Source organism: Thalassophryne amazonica, unplaced genomic scaffold (genome assembly GCF_902500255.1).
Source record: "Thalassophryne amazonica unplaced genomic scaffold, fThaAma1.1, whole genome shotgun sequence".
In the NCBI taxonomy this organism is placed as follows: Eukaryota; Metazoa; Chordata; class Actinopteri; order Batrachoidiformes; family Batrachoididae; genus Thalassophryne; species Thalassophryne amazonica.
In genome coordinates, this window is record NW_022986243.1 from 604,209 (window position 1) to 630,074 (window position 25,866).

The 25,866-nt window shown below is 43.5% G+C and overlaps 1 protein-coding gene across 1 annotated transcript in view; it reads left to right on the forward strand.

Moving 5' to 3' along the window:
- decr1 (2,4-dienoyl CoA reductase 1, mitochondrial) overlaps positions 1 to 25,866 on the forward strand; it is a 178,379-nt gene that overhangs the window by 122,042 nt on the left and 30,471 nt on the right. The window contains exons 7-8 of the mRNA XM_034165307.1: positions 1,660 to 1,732; positions 1,807 to 1,953. Coding sequence (XP_034021198.1) covers positions 1,660 to 1,732; positions 1,807 to 1,953 — 220 coding nt within the window. The remainder of the gene's footprint in view (positions 1 to 1,659; positions 1,733 to 1,806; positions 1,954 to 25,866) is intronic.

A 25,866-nucleotide genomic window follows, 5' to 3' on the forward strand; every position in this document is an offset into this window, starting at 1 on the left:
CACAGGTGCTTTCCATGATGTTGATGAGGGTGAAGACTCTTCAGCCAGCACCTTCTTCACAGACAAATCAGCCCTCATGCCACCTGGAGAGTAAAGAAAAGAAAAGAACACCAAAACATCCAGCCACGCCCCCCAACACACAACAGATTAAGGCTGATGTAAATGAAGGACTACACAAAATAAAGGATAAACGGAAAATGCACTAAATAACAAAAGGAACATAATCAGATAAAAACATTGAAGGTAAATAGTAACCAAAAACCAGTGACTAAAGCATAATACAATAATTGTGAAAAACAAAACTAAACTAAGACTGAAGTAACTAAAGAGACACGAGTGAAAGAGAACAAATGTAATATAAAAAGGCAAAACTATATACGTGGCAAGCAAATAATATACAGTAAATAAATGAAACCAAACCAGTCATAAAGGAAGAAAGACCATGATAACAAGACATGACATGAATAACCACACAGGGGCTCAGAACACGGAAATGGATACAAATCCATACTAATGGGAAATGGCCCTAAAGGGCCGGATCATGACAGTCATTTCCCTACGTCATTAATATTACATGTAATACACTTATGAAAGCTCACTCCACAATCCTTTGTAACGAGTTATATTTGTGACCCCCAACAGCTAATAAACTAAACCTGGATTTATAAATAAGAGCAACACCCCCACCTTGCTTCGCATCACGAGGGACGTGACTACATGTATATGCGGGTGGGCAGGCCTCATTTAAGGGGAGGACAGCTGTAGGTTTAAGCCAGGTTTCACATAACCCAATCATATCTAAGTGATGATCAATAATTAGATCATTAATCAACAGTGATTTTGAGGACAGTGATCTTATGTTAATGAGACCCAGACTAAGGACCTCAGTGTGGTTGACAGTTGGACTGTTTGGGTTTAGGGGTGGTTCCAGAGTAGCATATATAAGTTGCCTGGAAGTAGGTTTAGTTTTGAGACATTCCACGCGAGTTGTAGGTAGTAGACACAAAATCTTTGATATTGTTGGAACAACCACTGGACCATCCTCAATTTCAACATCATCCAATGTAGTAATGGGTATTAAGTTTGCAAAGCATAACCCTCTATGATTTTTATGGACACGTCTACAGAAGCAGGCCACAGTCTCAACTTGTTGACTTTCCCTCCCTGGCAGATAAACTGCACTATCACCATAGTAGATTTTCTGCACCAATTTCCCTGCTAAGCAATTGGATTCCACACCCACATTTGTCATAAACCTTGCAGGGTCTCTAATCACCTGCTCTGTGGCCAGCTGTAAAATCCTAATGTTACCCTCCCTGTCGAGCTGTATCTGTGTTTGCAGACAAGATGGCGGCACCTTCCCCAGTAGGGTGGAGGCTGTCTGGCATGAGCAAGCCACGGCGGCCCCACAATGATGGCCAGTTATCAATAAAACTAAAGCCTTGCTGTCTACAAAATTTGGCCAGCCACCTATTTAACAATGTCAGTCTGCTAAACGCCTCATCGTTAACCCGGGAGGGGAGGGGTTATTGGTACATGGGTCATTATTCATGGCTTTATTATTCAGTCTGACCAGGGCTTTAAACTCTGACCTCTGTGTTCACTCTCAACTGACTTGAGCCATTCCTGACTGTTCAACCACCTTGTTGTTTGTGCCAGGTCTCTGGCAGCAGAATGGGGGCACTATGGCCTTAGGTTTAACATCATCCAGCCTGGACCAATCAGAACCAAGGTACCATCCAGGTGTCCAATGTCTGTGTTTATGTTCTGTTGTCCTCTTGTCTATCTGATTCTCGTTGTCTTCAGGGGGCGTTCAGCCGTCTGGACCCCACAGGCACCTTCTGGAAAACAATGATTGGTCGGATCCCAGTTGGTCGTCTTGGAAAACCAGCAGAAATCGCAAACCTAGCAGCATATGTGAGCAGCGAGTTTGCCAGCTGGATGTCTGGAGCGGTGAGTGGGGGGGGGGGAGGGTTCACAGATGTAAGTGTCACTACCACAATTTGACTGATTTCAACAGAAGCTTGAATCACACCTCACGCTCACCAGTTCACACACACCCGCTCACGCTCACATTAACCTGCTCGCACTCACATTCACCCGTTCATATTCACCTGCTCGCACTTACATTTACCCTTTCACATTCACTTGCTCACACTTGCATTCACTTATTCACACTCATCCATTCACAATCCCATTCACCTGTTCACACTCACATTCACCTGCTCACACTCACATTCACTCGCTCACATTCACCTGTTCGCATTCATATTCACCCGTTCACACTCACATTCACCTGTTCACACTCAAATTCTCCTGCTCACACTCACATTCACCTGCTCACAATCACATTCACATGCTCACACTCACATTCACCTGTTCACATTCACCCATTCACCTGCTCACACTCACATTCACCCATTCATATTCACCCGCTCACACTCGGAGTCACACATTCACATTCACCAGCTCACACTTGCATTCACCCACTCACACTCGCATTCACGCTTTCGCACACACTAATTCACACTCATATTCACCTGCTCACACTCATATTCACCCATTCACACTCAACCACTCACATTCACATTCACCCACTCACATTCACCTGTTCACACTCACCCATTCACTCACATTCACCCACTCACACTTGCATTCAACCGCTCACACTCATATTCACCTGCTTATACTCACAGTCACCTGTTCACACTCACATTCATCTACTCACATTCGCATTCACCTACTCACACTCAGTCACCCGCTCACACTTGCATTCACCCGCTCACACTCACCCCTTCACATTCACACTCATCTGCTCACATTTGCATTCATTATATTGAGCCAAACCACAGCAGAGCTTCTTCAAGGAGCTTTGCTTATTTAAGGACTGACCTTGTTAACCCGCCTGAGACAGCAGTCAGGAAGAAACCTCAAGCAGAACAGATTCAGTGGGGTGACCCATTGCTAAGACCATTCTTAATATCAAATGACAAGGATCTATTTAGTTGTTAAAACAAATAATGAATGTTTATGGGTGCAAGGGCGAGAATCTTTCATGAGGTGTAAGATGGAATGTTCCATTTAAGGATGGGTTAAATGGAATATTCCATCTTTCACAACTCTGAGCGCTGTGTCGCATCCAGATGTTTGCAGATGACACCCATTGTTGGATGCATCAGGGATGACAGAGAGGAGGAGGACAGGAGCCTAGTGAAGGACTTTGCTGCCTGGTGCCACACAAAACATCGACAGCTCAACACCACGGAGACAAAGGAGCTGGTCATTGGCTTTCGGAAGCTCAGAAGACCACGACCAGTTCTGATCCAGGGAGTTGAGGTGGAGGCTGTGGAGTCCTACAAGTACCTCAGGCTGTGGCTGGATAGCAAACTGGACCGGACAACCCACACTAACCACTTGTACAGGAAGGGACAGAGCAGGCTGTGGTTGTTTAACATATGCAGGAAACTCCTGCGGATGTTCTACCAGTACATAGTAGCCAGCATCCTCTTACACCGTGCTGTGCTGGGGGGGGGGAGCACATCCAAGAAAGACATATCCAGGCTGGACAAACTGATCAAGCGGGCTGGCTCTGTGGTTGGCATGAAGCTGGACTCTCTGGTGATGGTGGCAGAGAAGAGAACACTGGACAAACTGCTGGACATTATGGACAATGCCAGTCAGCCTCTGCACACCGTCATCAGCAACCAGGGGAGCCTTTTCAGCCACAGACTGCTCCTTCCCAAGTGCAGGACCAACAGACTGAATAACTCCTTTGTCCCTCATGCAATTAGACTGTACAACTCCTCACTCAGGGGGAGGAGGAGTAACAGGAAGACAGAGGCCAGGAAGGAGAGCAACAGCAGTAGACAGTAAACCAGTATGTCTGGTATTTATATTTGTGTATTTAGGGCCCAAATAGGAAACAGTCCAATGAGGACCATATTGTAATTGTGCTGTTTATGATTATTATTATTATTTATGAGGGCCCATGTAGGACAAAGTCCTACGAGGACCCTATTGTAATTGTGCTGTTTATTATTAGGGCCCAAGTAGGACAAAGTGGGGGAGGTGATGTCTAGTGGTTAAGGCATTGAGCTTGAGATCAGAAGATCCTCAGTTCAAATCCCAGCCTGACTGGAAAATCACTAAGGGCCCTTGGGCAAGGTCTTTAATCCCCTATTGCTTCCAGTGTGTAGTGAACGTCTTGTATGGCAGCACCCTGACATCGGGGTGAATGTGAGGCATTATTGTAAAGCGTTTTGAGCATCTGATGCAGATGGAAAAGCCTGAAATAAATGCAGTCCATTTACCATTTACGAGGATCCTGTTGTAATTGTGCTGTTATTATTATTATTAGGGCCCGAGTAGGAAAAAATCCTACGAGCACCCTATTGTAATTGCGCTGTTTATTATTATTATTATTATTATTATTCATTCATTCATTCATTCATTCATCTGCTACCGCTTAGTCCAATTAAGGGTCGCGGGGGCTGGAGCCTATCCCAGCAGCCATAGAGTGCGAGGTGCGGTACACCCAGGACAGGACGCCAGTCTGTCACAGGGCCACAGACAGACAAACAAACACAGACACACCCACACACACACCTACGGATAATTTTAAAGATTCCAATCCACCTAACCCGCATGTCTTTGGAAGTGGGAGGAAACCGGAGCACCCGGAGGAAACCCACGCAGACACGGGGAGAACATGCAAACTCCACACAGAAAGACCACGGAAATTGAACCTTCTCGCTGTGAGGCAACAGTGCTAACCACTAAGTCACCGTGCCGCCCATTATTATTATTATTATTATTTATTATGGCCTGAATAGGAAAAAGTCCTACGAGGACCCTATTGTATTTGCGCTGTTTATTATTATTATTATTATTATTATTATTATTATTATTAGGGCCCGAGAAGGACAACGTCCTACGAGGACCCGATTGTAGTTGCTCTGTTTATTATTATTATTATTATTATTATTAGGGCCCGAGTATGAAAAAGTTCTACGAGGACCCTATTGTAATTGCACTGTTTATTGCTATTATTATTATTATTATTATTTTTAGGGCCCGAGTAGGAAAAAGTCCTACGAGGACCCTATTGTAATTGCACTGTTTATTGCTATTATTATTATTATTAGGGCCCAAATAGGAAAATGTTCTATGAGGAACCTATTGTAATTGCACTGTTTATTGCTATTATTATTATTATTATTATTATTATTATTAGGGCCCGAGTAGGAAAACGTTCTACGAGGACCCTATTGTAATTGCGCTGTTTATTATTATTATTATTATTAGGGCCAGAGAAGGAAAACGTCCTACGAGGACCCTATTGTAATTGCACTGTTTATTGCTATTATTATTATTATTATTATTATTATTATTATTAGGGCCCGAGTAGGAAAAAGTCCTACAAGGACCCTATTGTAATTGCGCTGTTTATTATTATTATTATTATTAGGGCCAGAGAAGGAAAACGTCCTACGAGGACCCTATTGTAATTGCACTGTTTATTATTATTATTCATTATTTATTATTATTATTATTATTATTATTATTATTAGGGCCCGAGTAGGAAAAAGTCCTATGAGGACCCAATTTTAATTGCTCTGTTTATTATTATTATTATTATTATTGTTATTATTATTATTAGGGCCAGAGTAGGACAACGTCCGATGACGACCCTATTGTAATTGCGCTGTTTATTATTATTATTATTATTTATTATTAGGGCCAGAGTTGAAAAAAGTTCTACGAGGACCCTATTGTAATTGCACTGTTTATTGCTGTTATTATTATTATTATTATTATTAGGGCCCGAATAGGAAAAAGTTCTACGAGGACCCTATTGTAATTGCACTGTTTATTGCTATTATTATTATTATTATTATTATTATTAGGGCCCGAGTAGGAAAAAGTTCTACGAGGACCCTATTGTAATTGCACTGTTTATTGCTATTATTATTATTATTATTATTATTATTAGGGCCCGAGTAGGAAAAAGTTCTACGAGGACCCTATTGTAATTGCACTGTTTATTGCTATTATTATTATTATTATTATTATTATTATTAGGGCCCGAGTAGGGTTAGGGTTAGGGTTAGGGTTATGAGGACCCTATTGTAATTGTGCTGTTTATTATTATTATTATTATTAGGGCCCGAGAAGGACACCGTCCTACGAGGACCCGATTGTAGTTGCTCTGTTTATTACTATTATTATTATTATTAGTATTGTTATTATTATTATTAGGGCTCGAGTAGGAAAAAGTTCTACGAGGACCCTATTGTAATTGCACAGTTTATTGCTATTATTATTATTATTTTTAGGGCCTGAGTAGGAAAAAGACCTATGAGGACCCTATTGTAATTGCGCTGTTTATTATTATTATTAATATTATTATTAATTATTATTAGGGCCCGAGTAAGACAACGTCCTACGAGGACCCTATTGTAATTGCGCTGTTCATTATTATTATTATTATTATTATTATTATTATTATTATTATTATTATTTATTTATTATTAGGGCCCGAGTAGGAAAAAGTCCTACAAGGACCCTATTGTAATTGTGCTGTTTATTATTATTATTATTATTATTATTATTATTATTATTTATTATTATTACGGCCCTAGTAGGAAAAAGTCCTACAAGGACCCTATTGTAGTTGCTCTGTTTATTGTTATTATTATTATTATTAGGGCCCGAGTAGGAAAAAGTTCCACGAGGACCCTATTGTAATTGCACTGTTTATTCGTATTATTATTATTATTATTATTATTATTTTTAGGGTCCGAGTAGGAAAAAGACCTATGAGGACCCTATTGTAATTGCGCTGTTCATTATTATTATTATTATTATTATTATTATTATTATTATTATTTATTATTATTATTAGGGCCTGAGTAGGAAAACGTTCTACGAGGACCCTATTGTAATTGCACTGTTTATTGCTATTATTATTATTATTATTATTATTATTATTAGGGACCGAGTAGGAAAAAGTCCTACAAGGACCCTATTGTAATTGCGCTGTTTATTATTATTATTATTATTATTATTATTATTAGGGCCCGAGAAGGACAACGTCCTTCGAGGACCCTATTGTAATTGCACTGTTTATTGCTATTATTATTATTATTATTATTAGGGCCCAAGTAGGAAAAAGTCCTACAAGGACCCTATGGTAATTGCGCTGTTTATTATTATTATTATTATTATTAGGGCCCCAGAAGGACAACGTCCTACGAGGACCCGATTGTAGTTGCTCTGTTTATTATTATTATTATTATTATTATTATTATTAGGGCCCGAGTAGAAAAAAGTTCTACGAGGAGCCTGTTGTAATTGCACTGTTTATTGGTATTATTATTATTATTATTATTATTATTATTTTTAGGGCCCGAGTAGGAAAAAGACCTATGAGGACCATATTGTAATTGCGCTGTTCATTATTATTATTATTATTATTTATTTATTATTAGGGCCCCGAGTAGGAAAAAGTCCTACAAGGACCCTATTGTAATTGCGCTATTTATTATTATTATTATTATTATTATTATTATTATTATTATTTATTATTAGGGCCCGAGTAGGAAAAAGTCCTAGAAGGACCCTATTATAGTTGCTCTGTTTATTATTATTATTATTTATTATTAGGGCCCGAGTAGGAAAAAGGCCTACGATGACCCTATTGTAATTGCGCTGTTTATTATTATAATTATTCTGGTCCGAGTAGGAAAACGTTCTACGAGGACCCTATTGTAATTGCACTGTTTATTATTATTATTCATTATTTATTATTATTATTATTATTATTATTATTAGGGCCCGAGTAGGAAAAAGTCCTATGAGGACCCAATTTTAATTGCTCTATTTATTATTATTATTATTATTATTATTATTGTTATTATTATTATTAGGGTCAGAGTAGGACAACGTCCGATGACGACCCTATTGTAATTGCGCTGTTTATTATTATTATTATTTATTATTAGGGCCAGAGTCGAAAAAAGTTCTACGAGGACCCTATTGTAATTGCACTGTTTATTGCTATTATTATTATTATTATTATTATTATTAGGGCCTGAGTAGGAAAAAGTCCTATGAGGACCCTATTGTAATTGCGCTGTTCATTATTATTATTATTATTATTATTATTTATTTATTATTAGGGCCTGAGTAGGAAAAAGTCCTACAAGGACCCTATTGTAATTGCGCTATTTATTATTATTATTATTATTATTATTATTATTATTATTATTTATTATTAGGGCCCGAGTAGGAAAAAAGTCCTAGAAGGACCCTATTATAGTTGCTCTGTTTATTATTATTATTATTATTATTATTATTATTATTAGGGCCCGAGTAGGAAAAAGTTCTATGAGGACCCTATTGTAATTGAACTGTTTATTGCTATTATTATTATTATTATTAGAGCCCGAGTAGGAAAAAGACCTATGAGGACCCTATTGTAATTGTGCTGTTTATTAATATTATTATTAATTATTATTAGGGCCCGAGTAGGACAACGTCCTATGACGACCCTATTGTAATTGCGCTGTTCATTATTATTATTATTATTTATTTATTTATTTATTAATTATTAGGGCCCGAGTAGGAAAAAGTCCTACATGGACCCTATTGTAATTGCGCTGTTTATTATTATTATTATTAGGGCCCGAGAAGGACAACGTCCTACGAGGACCCTATTGTAGTTGCTCTGTTTATTATTATTATTATTATTATAATTATTCTGGTCCGAGTAGGAAAACGCTTCTCGCTTGCCTCTACTGGTGGTTGGCTCTCACTGCGGTATTGTATCACTTCCTGTTCCGGAGCACAGCGGTGTTTTGCTGTATCTGTTAGCTGTTTAATCTGCGCAGTTAGATTGATCTAGTTATCTAGATTACGATTTGTTTCCCAGTGTAATCTTTACGTGCCTTAACTAAAGCACTCCTTCTGCTGAATCACCTCTAAATTATTTACACATTATTCACTTTGCGTGTTTTTAGGAATCCGCTAGCTTAGCATAGCTACTAGCTCTTAGCCGATTTAGCATGGCGGCTTCTCCTGTCTCTCCCGCACTTTTCTGCTCTGCGTGTGAAATGTTTAGTTATTCCTCTGCCTCCTTTAGCAGTAACGGTACTTGTAATAAGTGTAGCTTATTCGTAGCTTTGGAGGCCAGGCTGGGCGAATTGGAGACTCGGCTCCGCACCGTGGAAATTCTACAGCTAGCCATGCCCCTGTAGTCGGTGCGGACCAAGGTAGCTTAGCCACCGTTAGTTCCCCCCTGGCAGATCCCGAGCAGCCGGGAAAGCAGGCCGACTGGGTGACTGTGAGGAGGAAGCGTAGCCCTAAACAGAAGCCCCGTGTACACCGCCAACCCGTTCACATTTCTAACCGTTTTTCCCCACTCGACGACACACCCGCCGAGGATCAAACTCTGGTTATTGGCGACTCTGTTTTGAGAAACGTGAAGTTAGCGACACCAGCAACCATAGTCAATTGTCTTCCGGGGGCCAGAGCAGGCGACATTGAAGGAAATTTGAAACTGCTGGCTAAGGCTAAGCGTAAATTTGGTAAGATTGTAATTCACGTCAGCAGTAATGACACCCGGTTACGCCAATTGGAGGTCACTAAAATTAACATTGAATCGGTGTGTAACTTTGCAAAAACAATGTCGGACTCTGTAGTTTTCTCTGGGCCCCTCCCCAATCAGACCGGGAGTGACATGTTTAGCCGCATGTTCTCCTTGAATTGCTGGCTGTCTGAGTGGTGTCCAAAAAATGAGGTGGGCTTCATAGATAATTGGCAAAGCTTCTGGGGAAAACCTGGTCTTGTTAGGAGAGACGGCATCCATCCCACTTTGGATGGAGCAGCTCTCATTTCTAGAAATCTGGCCAATTTTCTTAAATCCTCCAAACCGTGACTATCCAGGGTTGGGACCAGGAAGCAGAGTTGTAGTCTTACACACCTCTCTGCAGCTTCTCTCCCCCTGCCATCCCCTCATTACCCCATCCCCGTAGAGACGGTGCCTGCTCCCAGACCACCAATAACCAGCAAAAATCTATTTAAGCATAAAAATTCAAAAAGAAAAAATAATATAGCACCTTCAACTGCACCACAGACTAAAACAGTTAAATGTGGTCTATTAAACATTAGGTTTCTCTCTTCTAAGTCCCTGTTAGTAAATGATATAATAATTGATCAACATATTGATTTATTCTGCCTTACAGAAACCTGGTTACAGCAGGATGAATATGTTAGTTTAAATGAGTCAACACCCCCGAGTCACACTAACTGCCAGAACGCTCGTAGCACCGGCCGAGGCGGAGGATTAGCAGCAATCTTCCATTCCAGCTTATTAATTAATCAAAAACCCAGACAGAGCTTTAATTCATTTGAAAGCTTGACTCTTAGTCTTGTCCATCCAAATTGGAAGTCCCAAAAACCAGTTTTATTTGTTGTTATCTATCGTCCTCCTGGTCGTTACTGTGAGTTTCTCTGTGAATTTTCAGAACTTTTGTCTGACTTAGTGCTTAGCTCAGATAAGATAATTATAGTGGGCGATTTTAACATCCACACAGATGCTGAGAATGACAGCCTCAACACTGCATTTAATCTATTATTAGACTCAATTGGCTTTGCTCAAAATGTAAATGAGTCCACCCACCACTTTAATCATATCTTAGATCTTGTTCTGACTTATGGTATGGAAATTGAAGACTTAACAGTATTCCCTGAAAACTCCCTTCTGTCTGATCATTTCTTAATAACATTTACATTTACTCTGATGGACTACCCAGCAGTGGGGAATAAGTTTCATTACACTAGAGGTCTTTCAGAAAGCGCTGTAACTAGGTTTAAGGATATGATTCCTTCTTTATGTTCTCTAATGCCATATACCAACACAGAGCAGAGTAGCTACCTAAACTCTGTAAGTGAGATAGAGTATCTCGTCAATAGTTTTACATCTTCATTGAAGACAACTTTGGATGCTGTAGCTGTTAGACTCTTTCTCTCAGATTGTTCTGTCTGAGTTATTTTCATTAGTTACTTCATCCAAACCATCAACATGTCTATTAGACCCCATTCCTACCAGGCTGCTCAAGGAAGTCCTACCATTATTTAATGCTTCGATCTTAAATATGATCAATCTATCATTATTAGTTGGCTATGTACCACAGGCTTTTAAGGTGGCAGTAATTAAACCATTACTTAAAAAGCCATCACTTGACCCAGCTATCTTAGCTAATTATAGGCCAATCTTCAACCTTCCTTTTCTCTCAAAAATTCTTGAAAGGGTAGTTGTAAAACAGCTAACTGATCATCTGCAGAGGAATGGTCTATTTGAAGAGTTTCAGTCAGGTTTTAGAATTCATCATAGTACAGAAACAGCATTAGTGAAGGTTACAAATGATCTTCTTATGGCCTCAGACAGTGGACTTATCTCTGTGCTTGTTCTGTTAGACCTCAGTGCTGCTTTTGATACTGTTGACCATAAAATTTTATTACAGAGATTAGAGCATGCCATAGGTATTAAAGGCACTGCGCTGCGGTGGTTTGAATCATATTTATCTAATAGATTACAATTTGTTCATGTAAATGGGGAATCTTCTTCACAGACTAAGGTTAATTATGGAGTTCCACAAGGTTCTGTGCTAGGACCAATTTTATTCACTTTATACATGCTTCCCTTAGGCAGTATTATTAGACAGCATTGCTTAAATTTTCATTGTTACGCAGATGATACTGATACTGAAAAACTAATTCATGCGTTTATTTCCTCTAGGCTGGACTATTGTAATTCATTATTATCAGGTTGTCCTAAAAGTTCCCTAAAAAGCCTTCAGTTAATTCAAAATGCTGCAGCTAGAATACTGACGGGGACTAGAAGGAGAGAGCATATCTCACCCATATTGGCCTCTCTTCATTGGCTTCCTGTTAATTCTAGAATAGAATTTAAAATTCTTCTTCTTACTTATAAGGTTTTGAATAATCAGGTCCCATCTTATCTTAGGGACCTCGTAGTACCATATCACCCCAATACAGCGCTTCGCTCTCAGACTGCAGGCTTACTTGTAGTTCCTAGGGTTTGTAAGAGTAGAATGGGAGGCAGAGCCTTCAGCTTTCAGGCTCCTCTCCTGTGGAACCCTGCTCCCAATTCAGATCAGGGAGACAGACACCCTCTCTACTTTTAAGATTAGGCTTAAAACTTTCCTTTTTGCTAAAGCTTATAGTTAGGGCTGGATCGGGTGACCCTGAACCATCCCTTAGTTATGCTGCTATAGACGTAGACTGCTGGGGGGTTCCCATGATGCACTGTTTCTTTCTCTTTTTGCTCTGTATGCACCACTCTGCATTTAATCATTAGTGATCAATCTCTGCTCCCCTCCACAGCATGTCTTTTTCCTGGTTCTCTCCCTCAGCCCCAACCAGTCCCAGCAGAAGACTGCCCCTCCCTGAGCCTGGTTCTGCTGGAGGTTTCTTCCTGTTAAAAGGGAGTTTTTCCTTCCCACTGTAGCCAAGTGCTTGCTCACAGGGGGTCGTTTTGACCGTTGGGGTTTTACATAATTATTGTATGGCCTTGCCTTACAATATAAAGCGCCTTGGGGCAACTGTTTGTTGTGATTTGGCGCTATATATAAAAAATTGATTGATTGATTGATTATTGACTCATATTTCATATTTTTCCAGCTCTTTTATGTCCTTAATAACCAGCAGCACCTTAGCTACTTCAGGAGACCCATTCAGTTTAATGAAGACTTTACAATTTCTGACCTATGTATTCTGAATTTTGTTTGTTTTCCTTAAGTATCTGGCTTTTTTAGCAACGTCTGCATTTGTTTTTGTTAAGTGATCTTTCAAGTAAACATTCGTACCTTTCAATTTTCATCCTTACCTCAACAATGTGACCTTATCCTTTCTGTTGAGAAACTTCATGATAAGCACAGGAGGAGCGCCTTTCTTCGTAGGGAGAGGGTGACAAGCTTCAAGACAGTTTACGTCCAAATCAATGTCCCTGGACGCCAGGAACGCGGCGACCTGTTGTTCCACAGAGCTCTCCTCCATCTCGCCAGGTTCGAGATCACTGCCCGCAGCCACTGCGTGGGCATATGAGCGGGGTTTAATCTTTAAACCAGTCACAACCACATCGTTAATCCTTGAGTACTGCTCCAAGTCCTCAACTCTCTTCTCGAGAGCCTCGATCCTCTTGTCCTTGTCCTCTAATAAGGCTCGTAGTCGCGCGACTTCCTCCACTAGCTTGAGTATCTTGTCCTGCTTATTCTTTATGTCATCTACGTCCAGTGACACTAACTCAAGCGCCTTTTTAACCTCCTCTGACTCCTCCACCACCGAGCTTTTCTTTGGTCCCATTTTGTAGTGATTTCGTCTTCGGCTGTTTACCCTGCTTGGTACCTCACCTGGTAGCAGCGTGGCTAACCGCTAGCCCCGGTCCCAAACTGCGCTGAAAGTTACTGTTTTACATAAGTCCAAGGTCCAATATCCTTTTTTTTACGTTGTATTTTAATCCATAGCCATTGTCCGTTTAGTCCGATTCCGAAGAAAAAAATAAGTTTTCAAAGTTTCTTTTGCCTCTTCTCACGCTGCTCACACTCGGATAACCCAGAACTCCTCGGATGTTTACGTCTCGAAGTCTTCGAGTAGGAAAAAGTCCCACGAGGATCCTATTGTAATTGCGCTCCTTATTATTATTCTTATTCTTATTAGGGCCCGAGTTGGAAAAATTCCTACGAGAACCCTATTGTAATTGCGCTGTTTATTATTCTTATTCTTATTATTCTTATTAGGGCCACAGTAGGAAAAAGTCCCAGAAACACCCTATTGTAAATGCGCTGTTTATTATTTATTATTATTAAGGCCCGAGTAGGAAAAAGTTCTATGAGCACCCTGTTTTAATTGCGCTGTTTATTATTATTATTATTATTATTATTATTATTATTATTATTATTCTCACTCTTGAAATTGAAATTTCGGCCTCTTGCCATGCTCAAAAACTCAACAAACTTTCCAAAGTCGTCCGGCCAGATCCGAAATTCGATATTTTGGGGGCGTCGCACATGGTCGCAGAAAAATCGCGAAATAGCGCCCCCTAGAAATTTTCAAAAACCCCTCGGAATTGGGCTTTTTTCGTCGTAGCCTCACGAAATTCGGTACACATATTTACCATGCCAGGACGCACAAAAAAGTCTCTTACTGTCATGGTGAAATATCGACAGGAAGTCAGCCATTTTAACTTTCGATTTTGAGCAAATTTTTGCAATTTTTGGCCATTTCCACTACTTACATTTGAACGAACTCGTCCTAGGGATTTCATCCGATTGTCTTCAAATTTGGTCAAAATCATCACAACACAATGGTGATCAAAAGTTATCAAAAGATTCTAATTAAGTCAAAAGGCGTGACTGCTAGGGGTCGTCAAACTTTGGCTAGCTTTTCGGAGCACGCCATTTCACTTCGAACGGCTGTCACGCCCACATACTTCATCGTAGATCCTTCAAACTTGCTGGACATGATGAGGGCTCCGTCCTGAACGTCTACATATCTTAAGTTCCCACCTGCGCCATAGCTCCCCCCGGTGGTGGTGGGAAATGTCCTATTTTTACTTTAACAGGTCCTGATGTCACATACTTAACCCAATCAACTTCATTCCACTTCTAAAACATGCAGAACAAATTGGTGAACATAGGCGATGAATGCTGTGAAGTTACGAGTAACGGCATCCGTGTGGTGGCGTACCGAATATTGCCCATTCGACATGAAATTATGTTCTTCCTTTTGACGGCTTTAATTTTGTCACATCATCATGAAAATTGATACACAGGTCGAGCACGACAACCTCTTACAATTCATAGGGGCGTCGCCCATGGGCGGGACTAAATGCCTCAATAGCACCCCCTTGAAACTTTCAAAAACCCCTCCACATAGGGGTTTTTTTGGAGTAGGGAGATGAAAATTGGTACACTTGTGTGACTTGCATAGACGTACAAAAAAGTCTCTTGCACCATGGGTCTACTCCAAACAGGAAGTCGGCCATTTTGAATTTTCTTCTCATTTTGGCGTGATTTCCACATGTTGTATTTGAACGAACTCCTCCTAGGGATTTTGTCCAATGCACTTCAAATTTATTCCACATCATCCACAGACGATACTGACCAAAAGTTATCGAAAGCTTTTCTTTATGTCGAAGGGTGTGGCCACTATGGTGCCGCCAGTTTGACCCTTCGCCATGGAACATTATACTTAAACAGGTACTGATGTCACATACTTAACACCATCAACTTCCTTCCACTTCTAAAACATGCAGAACAAGTTGGTGAACATAGGCGATGATCGCCGTGAACTTACAAGTAACGGCTTCTTTGTGGTGGCGTACCGAATATCGCCCCTTCGCCATGAAATTACGTTCTTCTTTTTGACGGCTTTAATTTTGTCATATCATCATGAAAATTTATACACAGGTCAAGCCTGACAACCTCTTACAATTCATAGGGGCCTCGCCCATGGGCGGTGCAAAGTGCCTCAATAGCGCCCCCTTGAAAATTTCAAAAAACCCTTCCCATAGGTTTTTTTTGGTGTAGGGAGATGAAAATTGGTACACGTGTGACTTGCATAGACGTACAAAAAAGTCTCTTGCACCATGGGTCTACTCCAAACAGGAAGTCAGCCATTTAGAATTTTCTTGTCATTTTGGCGTGATTTCCACATGTTGTATTTGAACGAACTCCTCCTAGGGATCTTGTCCAATGCACTTCAAATTTATTTAACAGCATCCACAGATGATACTAACCAAAAGTTATCGAAAGCTTTTCTCTATGTTGAAGGGTGTGGCCGCTATGGTGCCGCCATTTTGACCCTTCACCATGGAACATCAAGTCATGATAACTCCTTCAGGCTTTGCCTGATTGACTTGAAACTTCACATGTATGATGACGGTTGGACCCTCAACACACCTGGCCCCTCTGTTTGTACACTGAGCACCCCCTAGTGGATGAACCATCAACATGTCATAACTCCTTCATGCATTGTGTGATTTGTTTAAAATTTTAACTGTGTGATGAGTGGTTGCCCCTGCATGCACATGCCCACATGTGGTCACAAGAGAACACACTGCCCTGGGTAGGCGGTTGCACGGAACGAGGGCCTGTATATGACTGCTTGCAGTCCTAGTTGTTATTATTATTACTTATTACTTATTCGGGCCTGAGTAGGACCCTATTGTAATTGCGCTGTTTATTATTATTATTATTTATTATTATTATTATTAGGGCCCGAGTACGATAAAGTCCTACGAGGACCCAATTTTAATTGTGCTGTTTATTATTATTATTAGTATTATTATTATTATTTATTATTATTACCCTCTCTACTTTTAAGATTAGGCTTAAAACTTTCCTTTTTGCTAAAGCTTATAGTTAGGGCTGGATCAGGTGACCCTGAACCATCCCTTAGTTATGCTGCTATAGACGTAGACTGCTGGGGGGTTCCCATGATGCACTGTTTCTTTCTCTTTTTGCTCTGTATGCACCACTCTGCATTTAATCATTAGTGATCGATCTCTGCTCCCCTCCACAGCATGTCTTTTTCCTGGTTCTCTCCCTCAGCCCCAACCAGTCCCAGCAGAAGACTGCCCCTCCCTGAGCCTGGTTCTGCTGGAGGTTTCTTCCTGTTAAAAGGGAGTTTTTCCTTCCCACTGTAGCCAAGTGCTTGCTCACAGGGGGTCGTTTTGACCGTTGGGGTTTTACATAATTATTGTATGGCCTTGCCTTACAATATAAAGCGCCTTGGGGCAACTGTTTGTTGTGATTTGGCGCTATATAAAAAAATTGATTGATTGATTGATTTATTAGGGCCCGAGTAGGAAAAAGTCCCACGAGGACCCTATTGTAATTGCTCTGTTTGTTATTATTATTCTTATTGGGCCCGAGTAGGAAAAATTCCTACGAGGACCCTGTTGTAATTGCGCTGTTTATTATTATTATTATTATTATTATTATTATTATTATTATTAAGGTCCTATTAGGAAAAAGTCCTATGAGGACCCAATTTTAATTGCGCTGTTTATTATTATTATTATTTATTATTATTATCATTAGGGCCCGAGTAGGATAAAGTCCTACGAGGACCCAATTTTAATTGCGCTGTTTATTATTATTATTATTATTATTATTATTATTAGCGCCTGAGTAGGATAAAGTCCTACGAGGACCCAATTTTAATTGCGCTGTTTATTATTATTATTCTTATTAGGTCCCGAGTAGTAAAAATTCCTACAAGGACCCTATTGTAATTGTGCTGTTTATTATTATTATTTATTATTATTAAGGCCCTAGTAGGAAAAGTCTTCCAAGGACCCTATTGTAATTGCGCTGTTTATTATTATTATTTATTATTATTAAGGCCAGAGTAGGAAAAAGTCCTACGAGGACCCTATTGTAATTGTGCTGTTTATTCTTATTATTCTTATTAGGGTCCAGGTAGGAAAAAGTCCTACGAGGACCCTATTGTAATTGCGCTGTTTATTATTATTATTTATTATTATTAAGGCCCAGTAGGAAAAAGTTCTACGAGCACCCTGTTGTAATTGCGCTGTTTATTATTATTATTATTTGTTGGGGAAAGTGTAATGCACGGACCCACAACAGGGGGCGCAAATGAACGGTCAATAGATAATCCAGAGGAATGTTCTTTATTGACAGCCAGACCTCCTGCCCGGGCTGATATTCTGGGGCCGGGGCGCGTCGATGGTCTGCATGGCTCTTTGCCCTCGTCCGGGCTTTCAGCAGGGCAGAGCGGGCTGTTCACCACACCCGACGGCACCTCCTGAGGTGGGCCTGGACCGAGGGAACCCCGAACTCTCCCTCCACAGCCAGAAACAATGGGGGCTGGTTCCCCAAACACGCTTCAAATGGGGAGAGGCCGGTTGCTGATGAAACTTGACTGTTATGAGCGTACTCGATCTAGGCCAGATGTCGACTCCAGGCCGTCGGATGCACGGAGGTCATACACCGTAGGGCCTGTTCCAGCTCTTGATTAGCCCGCTCTGCTTGTCCGTTGGTCTCTGGGTGGTACCCGGACGAAAGGCTCACGGTGGCCCCCAGTTCCCTACAGAAACTCCTCCAGACTTGCGAGGAGAACTGGGGACCATGATCCGAGACGATGTTTGCAGGGATACCATGCAGACGTATGATGTGGTGGACCAGGAGGTCTGCAGTCTCCTGGGCCGTCAGGAGCTTCGGGAGGGCCACAAAGTTTGCCGCCTTGGAGAACCGGTCCACTATCGTCAGGATGGTTGTCATTCCCTGGAACACAGGGAGACCCGTGACGAAGTCCAGGCCGATGTGGGACCAGGGGCGACGAGGCACTGGCAGCGGCTGGAGGAGTCCCTTCTCCGGTTGGTGGACTGCCTTGCCCCTGGCACAGGTGGTACAGGCCCGGACATACTCCCAGATGTCGGCTTCCAAAGATGCCCACCAGAACCGCTGCCTGACAACTGCCACGGTCCTTCGCACCCCTGGATGGCAGGTGAGCTTAGAACCATGACAGAAGTCCAAAACTGCAGTCCTAGCATCTGGTGGGACGTACAAACGGTTAGGTGGTCCACCGCCAGGGTCCGGGTGTCGCGTCAGGGCCTCCCTGACGATGTTCTTCACGTCCCACGTCAGTGTGGTGACGATAGTGGACTCCGGGATTATGTTTTCTGGTGGATCCGACAGCTCCGTTTTGACTTCTTCTTCATGCACCCGGGACAGTGCATCTGACCGCTGGTTCTTGGTCCCGGGGCGATAGATGATCCTGAAGTCAAAACGTCCAAAAAATAGAGACCAACGGGCTTGCCTGGGGTTCAGACGCTTAGCGGTCCGAATATACTCCAGGTTCCGATGGTCAGTAAAAACCGTGAATGGAACCACAGCTCCCTCCAACAAGTGTCTCCACTCCTCCAGGGCCTCCTTCACCGCTAGGAGCTCCCGATTGCCGACGTCATAATTCTGCTCTGCCGGGGTCAACCTGCGGGAGAAATAGGCACAGGGGTGGAGAACCTTATCGGACTCCCCGCTCCGGGACAGCACGGCTCCTATCCCTGAGTCAGAGGCATCTACTTCCACAACAAACTGCCGGCTAGGATCGGGCTGCACCAGAACTGGCGCAGTAGAGAACCGGCATTTCAACTCCCTAAAAGCGGCTTCGCACCGATCCGACCAGGTGAAGGGAACTTTTGGGGAGGTCAGGGCAGTAAGGGGACCAACAACCTGACTATAGCCCTTGATAAACCTCCGATAGAAATTAGCGAAGCCGAGGAACTGTTGCAGCTTCCTACGGCTTGCCGGTTGGGGCCAATTTCTCACCGCCGCTACCTTGGCCGGATCGTTGGCCACGGAGTTGGTGGAGATGATGAACCCCAGGAAGGACAAAGAAGTACGGTGGAACTCGCACTTCTCACCCTTCACAAACAGCCGGTTCTCCAACAACCGCTGCGGGACCTGACTTACATGCTGCACATGAGTCTCAGGATCCGGGGAGAAGATGAGGATATCGTCTAGGTATACGAAGACGAACCGATGCAGGAAATCCCGCAAGACGTCGTTTACCAATGCTTGGAACGTCGCGGGGGCGTTAGTGAGGCCGAACGGCATGACCAGGTACTCAAAATGACCTAACGGGGTGTTAAATGCTGTCTTCCATTCGTCTCCCTTCCGGATCCGAACCAGGTGATACGCATTCCTAAGATCCAATTTTGTAAATATTTTGGCTCCATGCAGGGCCGTGAACACTGAATCTAATAGGGGCAACGGGTATCGGTTGCGAACCGTGATCTTGTTCAGCCCTCTAAAATCAATGCATGGACGGAGTCCGCCGTCCTTCTTGCCCACAAAAAAGAAACCAGCACCTAACGGGGAGGAAGAGTTCCAGGTCAGCCCGGCAGCTAAAGAGTCCCGGATGTAGGTCTCCATCGATTTGTGCTCGGGGCGTGAGAGGTTGTACAGTTTGCTAGACGGAAACTCAGCGCCCAGGATCAAATCAATGGCACAATCATACGGTCGATGCGGGGGAAGCGTGAGTGCCAGATCTTTGCTGAAAACGTCAGCAAGATCGTGGTACTCAGCTGTCACCGCCGTGAGATTGGTAGGGACTCGAACCTCCTCTTTAGCAGTCACACCGGGTGGGACCGAGGATCTTAAACACTCCCGGTGGCAGGCTTCGCTCCATTGAGCCACAATCCCAGACGACCAGTCGATCCGGGGATTGTGCTTACTAATCCATGGATAGCCCAAAATAACTCTGGAGGTAGGTGTTACGAAGAACACGATCTCCTCCCTGTGGTTTCCAGACACAACCAATGTTAAGGGCTGTGTCTGGTGTGTTATTAGTGGAAGGAGGGTGCCATCTAGTGCCCGTACCCTCACTGGTGAAGTAAGGGCCACTAGGGGGAGCCCTACTTCTGCCCTACTTCTGCTGCTATCTAGCAGATTCCCTTCTGACCCTGTGTCGATTAGTGCTGGGGCTTGAAGGGTTAAATCCCCACAGAGGATCACAACTGGGATTCGTGCGGATTTTCGTGCAGTACCCGCGTGTGTGTTATGGCCCACCCTTAGCCCAGTCTCTAAGGGTGAGCGTTGGTGTTTAACCGCTTGGGGCATTGTTTCTGCAAATGCTCATTAGAGCCACAGAAAAAGCACTCTCCGCGGGCCAGCCTCCTCTGTCTGTTTTCTAATTTTATTTTGGCGCTGCTCGTGTCCGTAGCTTCGTCAGCAGGGGGAGCTGTCGTCACACGGAGCATTCTGGCTCTGGAGCATGGGGAAGGCGGGGCTGCTTCGGACCGGGAAGGGAGAGGGGCGGCGCGTGCCCGGCCACGTCCTTCGTCTCACTCCCGTCGACGTTCTTCCAATCTGTTGTCTAAACGTATGACCAAATCAATAAGCCTGTCTAAATCCCGCGGCTCATCTCTACCCACCAGGTGCTCCTTCAGGACCAAAGACAGTCCATTTACGAAGGCGGCGCGGAGAGCTACCGTATTCCAGCCGGCCCTCGGAGCCGCGACACGGAAGTCGACTGCATACTCTGCAGCGCTCCGACGCCCCTGTCGAATGGACAGCAGCAGAGTGGAAGCAGATTCACCTCGATTAGGGTGATCAAACACTTGTCTGAATTCCCGTACGAACCCAGTGTATGTCGTTAGGAGCCGTGAATTCTGCTCCCAAAGCGCCGTAGCCCTGGCGCGTGCCTCACCTCGAAGCAAATTGACAACATAAGCCACCCTGCTGGAGTCTGACGCGTACATTACTGGATGCTGAGCGAAGACGAGCGAGCACTGCATTAAGAAGTCCGCGCACGTCTCTACACAGCCTCCATACAGCTCCGGGGGACTTATGTATGCTTCAGGGGATGGGGGGGGGGTCCGTTGAACGACCACTGGAGGGTCCTTGTTCTGCAACAGGTCGGCAGGAGGAGGAGCAGCACCCGCACCCTGTGCACGCGCTTCCACCTGTGCGGTGAGAGCCTCCAACCTACGATTGAGTAGTACTTTCTGCTCGGTTACCAAATCCAACCGAGCAGTGAAGGCGGCCCAGAATTGCTGCAACTCACCCATTATTCCTCCTGCAGAAGCCTGTGCACCTTGCGTCTCCATTGACTGTTCAACGGGTGGGTTGTGCCCCTCGGGATCCATGACGTTGGCCGAGATATCCTGTTGGGGAAAGTGTAATGCACGGACCCACAACAGGGGGCGCAAATGAACGGTCAATAGATAATCCAATAAATACAATTTATTGCAGCAAATGTGCACAACAGGTCGAATACTGCTTTTAGACAATCAATCACAAGATACAATAAGTGACGTGTGGGCAGGCCCGAGGGTAGGAGACGCCTATCCAGAGAAGAGCCGGGGCCCACAAGGTTCCCCCGCCAACGAAGACCTGCAGTATACCGAAGCCGCCAAGTCCCGAGTCCCCAGGTGGCCTCTGCTTCCAGCTGTCAGATCCGGTACTGCTGGCAGGAACAAAAACAGGTTAAGGGTGGGAAACACCTCCACCTCTCAATCACAGTCACACAGGAACAAAAACGTGCAGCGTCTGAAGGACTACTTATCCGAGGAGCGAAGACGTCGTCTCCTCCCAGCTTCCAGCTGCTGACCAGTCAAACAGGTACGCCTGCAAATGTTCAGAAAGTTGTATGACACAAAACCACGGCTGAGTGTTTACCTGTGAGGTAAGCTGATATCTCGGCAGAGATGCGGTGTCTCCTCCAGGCTTTTATAGTGAAGCTGATGATAATTACTGACAGCTGTCAGTCCTGGCTCCTGGGTGGCCACTGCGCCCTCTTTTGCCTGAAACCCGAAAACAGGCAGGGCGCCCTCTGGCGTTGGCCAGCAGTACCTCCTCTTCGGGCGGCCCACACAACAATTATTATTATTATTTATTATTATTATTATTATTAGGGCCCGAGTAGGATAAAGTCCTATGAGGACCCAATTTTAATTGCGCTGTTTATTATTTTCAGTGTGTTCATTTCTTCAGTGATTTCCTCCAGAACTATCTGCCAAACTAGAAAACTGCTGCATCCTAGTAAGAGCAGAATACTACTGGAATGAATTTGAATAAGGAAAGTTGGGTTTTTTTCTCACTAAATGGATGCTGCACTCACTGCAGTTTATTGTCTGGAATAGTCCCAGATTACATTTCAGAACTTATAGAATTCAAACATTTTCGTGCAGGTGGTGTTGGGGGGTAATTTGGGGTTTCAGCTTTTTTTGTTTTTCACCACTTTCATCCCTGAATATATGAAATCGTGAGTCACTTTTGTGCTGATTAAAGTTACTAACTGGGACTCCTGTCTTGTTGCGAGAAAGAAATGAGAATCGTCCTCCGTTCTGTTCACACAGCTCCAAACGCTGCGCGGCTCTCTGCCGAGTCAAGTTAGAACGATAGAGTCCAGTCTGAATTAATAACTTGAAACACCGTTTTATTTTTATTTATGTCCAGAGATCAAGGATACAGTTACTAATTTCATATTTATTTACTTTAAGACTCAATGAAATATGTAGAAAACCTGTAAAGCCTACTTTTAGTACAAAAATTACGAGGTATCGATAAGGGAATCGATAAGGAACCAGATCGATAAGCAGAATCGATAATGGCATCGATATCGATAAAACCTTATCAATACCCATCCCTACTCAAGACCCAGGAAAAAGAAAAAGCATAGGAAAGTAGAGAAAACGAGACCAAGTTCCCAGGGGTGCAGGCTTTTAAAGGTTAAAAGCTCCACCCCCACGAATTCTGGGTACCTTAGTTTTTTCTGAGTTTCTTTGTCAATTATATACGAAAAACACTTGATAAACTTCCTACAGATGGTAATCCAAGTACAACTACCAGATATATATATATTCTCACGTGTAAGGTTAAATGCTCACATGTTGTTTTCTTTTTTTTTTCTTTATTTCTGATCAAACAATACAATGCACTTTTTAAAACATGGTTACAATTTAAATCTGCACGAGTTGGTCACATGCCCTTCCCCAATTTGTCCAACAGGGGTTGGAGGCCAGAGTAGGAAAAAGTCCTACGAGGACCCTATTGTAATTGCGCTGTTTATTGTTATTATTCTTATTAGGGACCAGGTAGGAAAAAGTTCTGCGAGGACCCTATAGTAATTGCACTGTTTATTATTATTATTTATTATTATTAAGTCCGAAGTAGGAAAAAGTTCTATGAGCAGCCTGTTGTAATTGCGCTGTTTATTATTATTATTGTTATGGATTGGATGCGGGTTTGAAGCCCGACCCAGAGTTTGACTGGACCCAAACGCAACAGAAACAGAGAAGGAGGGAGTGAATAACTGAGATTTAATAACACACAGTGAGCAGAATAAATTATAATGTCAAACGGTCTGTGGAGTGGAGGACACGGCCCGCTCCGTGGTGCGACCATCCAGAGTCCACGGCGGAGAACATGCGGTGGGACCCCCCTGGGTCCAATGGCGGAGAACATGCGGTGCGACCCTCCTGGGTCCAATGGCGGAGAACATGCGGTGCGACCCTCCTGGGTCCAATGGCGGAGAACATGCGGTGCGACCCCCCTGGGTCCAATGGCAGAGAACATGCGGTGCAACACCCCTGGGTCCAATGGCGGAGAACATGCGGTGCGACCCCCCTGGGTCCAATGGCGGAGAACATGCGGTGCGACCGTCCTGGGTCCACGGGAAAGGCACATCCCAGGAACACAGGTCAGGCCAGCGAGGAGACAATATGACACGGCTGGAGTGTTCGCCGGGAGAAAAAAAAAATGCAGTCCAAACACCCAAAAGAGTCCCGTAAACACAGTCCAAAAATAAACCAACAAAAAGGAATCCAACACCCCCCGGACGACATGCATGGTCCAACACCCCCCAGAGGACCTCACAATCAACCCTGGGAGTAATAACCACAGCTGAGGAACATTTGAGGTCTAAAGTCATTTGTGGGAACATCCAACACCTCCCAGGGGACATCACAGTCAAACCCCAGGAGACACCCCCATGACTAAATCAGACCCAGCCCCGGCCTCCCACGGCTAGAAGGACCAAACAGTCATTTCCCCCCCATAGGACATTCACAATCAAACCCTGGGGAGGAAAATGGGAGAAAAACAAAACAAAACAAAAAAATAATAATGACCCCACGCCCCCCAGAGGACATTCACAATCAAACCCTGGGGGAAAAACAAAAAATGAAAAAAAACGGCCCATTACCCCCCAGAGGACATTTACAATCAAAACCTGGGGAGGAAAGACCAAAGAGGAAAAAAACCCCCACAGTAAATAAACATGAGTTTACCTGAGTCCAAAGAGCTGTGCTCCCACCAGCCTGTGTGTCCACTCACAGAGACCACCAAACGTGCCACAAAACCAAACAAAAACAACAAATTTAACCCCTAACACCAAAACACCCCATACTAAAAAAAACAGATAACAGACCAATGAAAAACTAAGTGATAATTAATTGGTCTACATCGTCAAGTTCAGAAAACGGATTTTTTTTCTTTTTTTTCTTTTTTTTTTTGGGAACGTTGACGATAATTTGGCCCTGCTGAGCTGCTTAGGCTTGTCAGCAGGGGGAGCCAGAGTGCCGGATGGGGGAATCCCTGTGGAGCCCGGGAGAAAACCAATGTACACTGCATCAAAAAATGATGAGCAGGTTTCTATGCTACCAGCATATGGCTCTAAGTGACTAATTAAAGGTTCAGGAGCTGGAACTACGGATGTGGAATCTACCTGCACTGGAGGAGGCGGGGCCACAGCTGGAACGGCAGAGAGCGGCACGACCCGAGCTGTGAGCTCCGACATGCGAGCGCTGGCACGTTCAACCTGGGCAGAGAGTGTTTGCAATTGATCCCAGATTGATTCCAACACCCGTTGCATCTTTCCCTGAAACCGGACCGACTCTGCTTCTGCTGGGTCCATTTTAAGGCCAGAGACTTCTGTTATGGATTGGATGCGGGTTTGAAGCCCAACCCAGAGTTTGACCGGACCCAAACGCAACAGAAGCAGAGAAGGAGGGAGTGAATAACTGAGATTTAATAACACACAGTGAGCAGAATAAATTATAATGTCAAACGGTCTGTGGAGTGGAGGACACGGCCCGCTCCAGGCAGTTGAACAGCAGGAAGCCACAGCATCAATTGGACCAGGAGAAGAGCTGGCACCAGGTGACCGCGACGGAGCTGAGTCTCCGAGGAGGAGGAGAGACTGAGGTGAGTCCAAACACTCTATAACGCCAACAGATTTACACAGCAAAAACTTCCAGGCTAAATTTAGGATCAGGCATCTCACCGACAGGTGCAGAACAGAAAGTTCCAACTG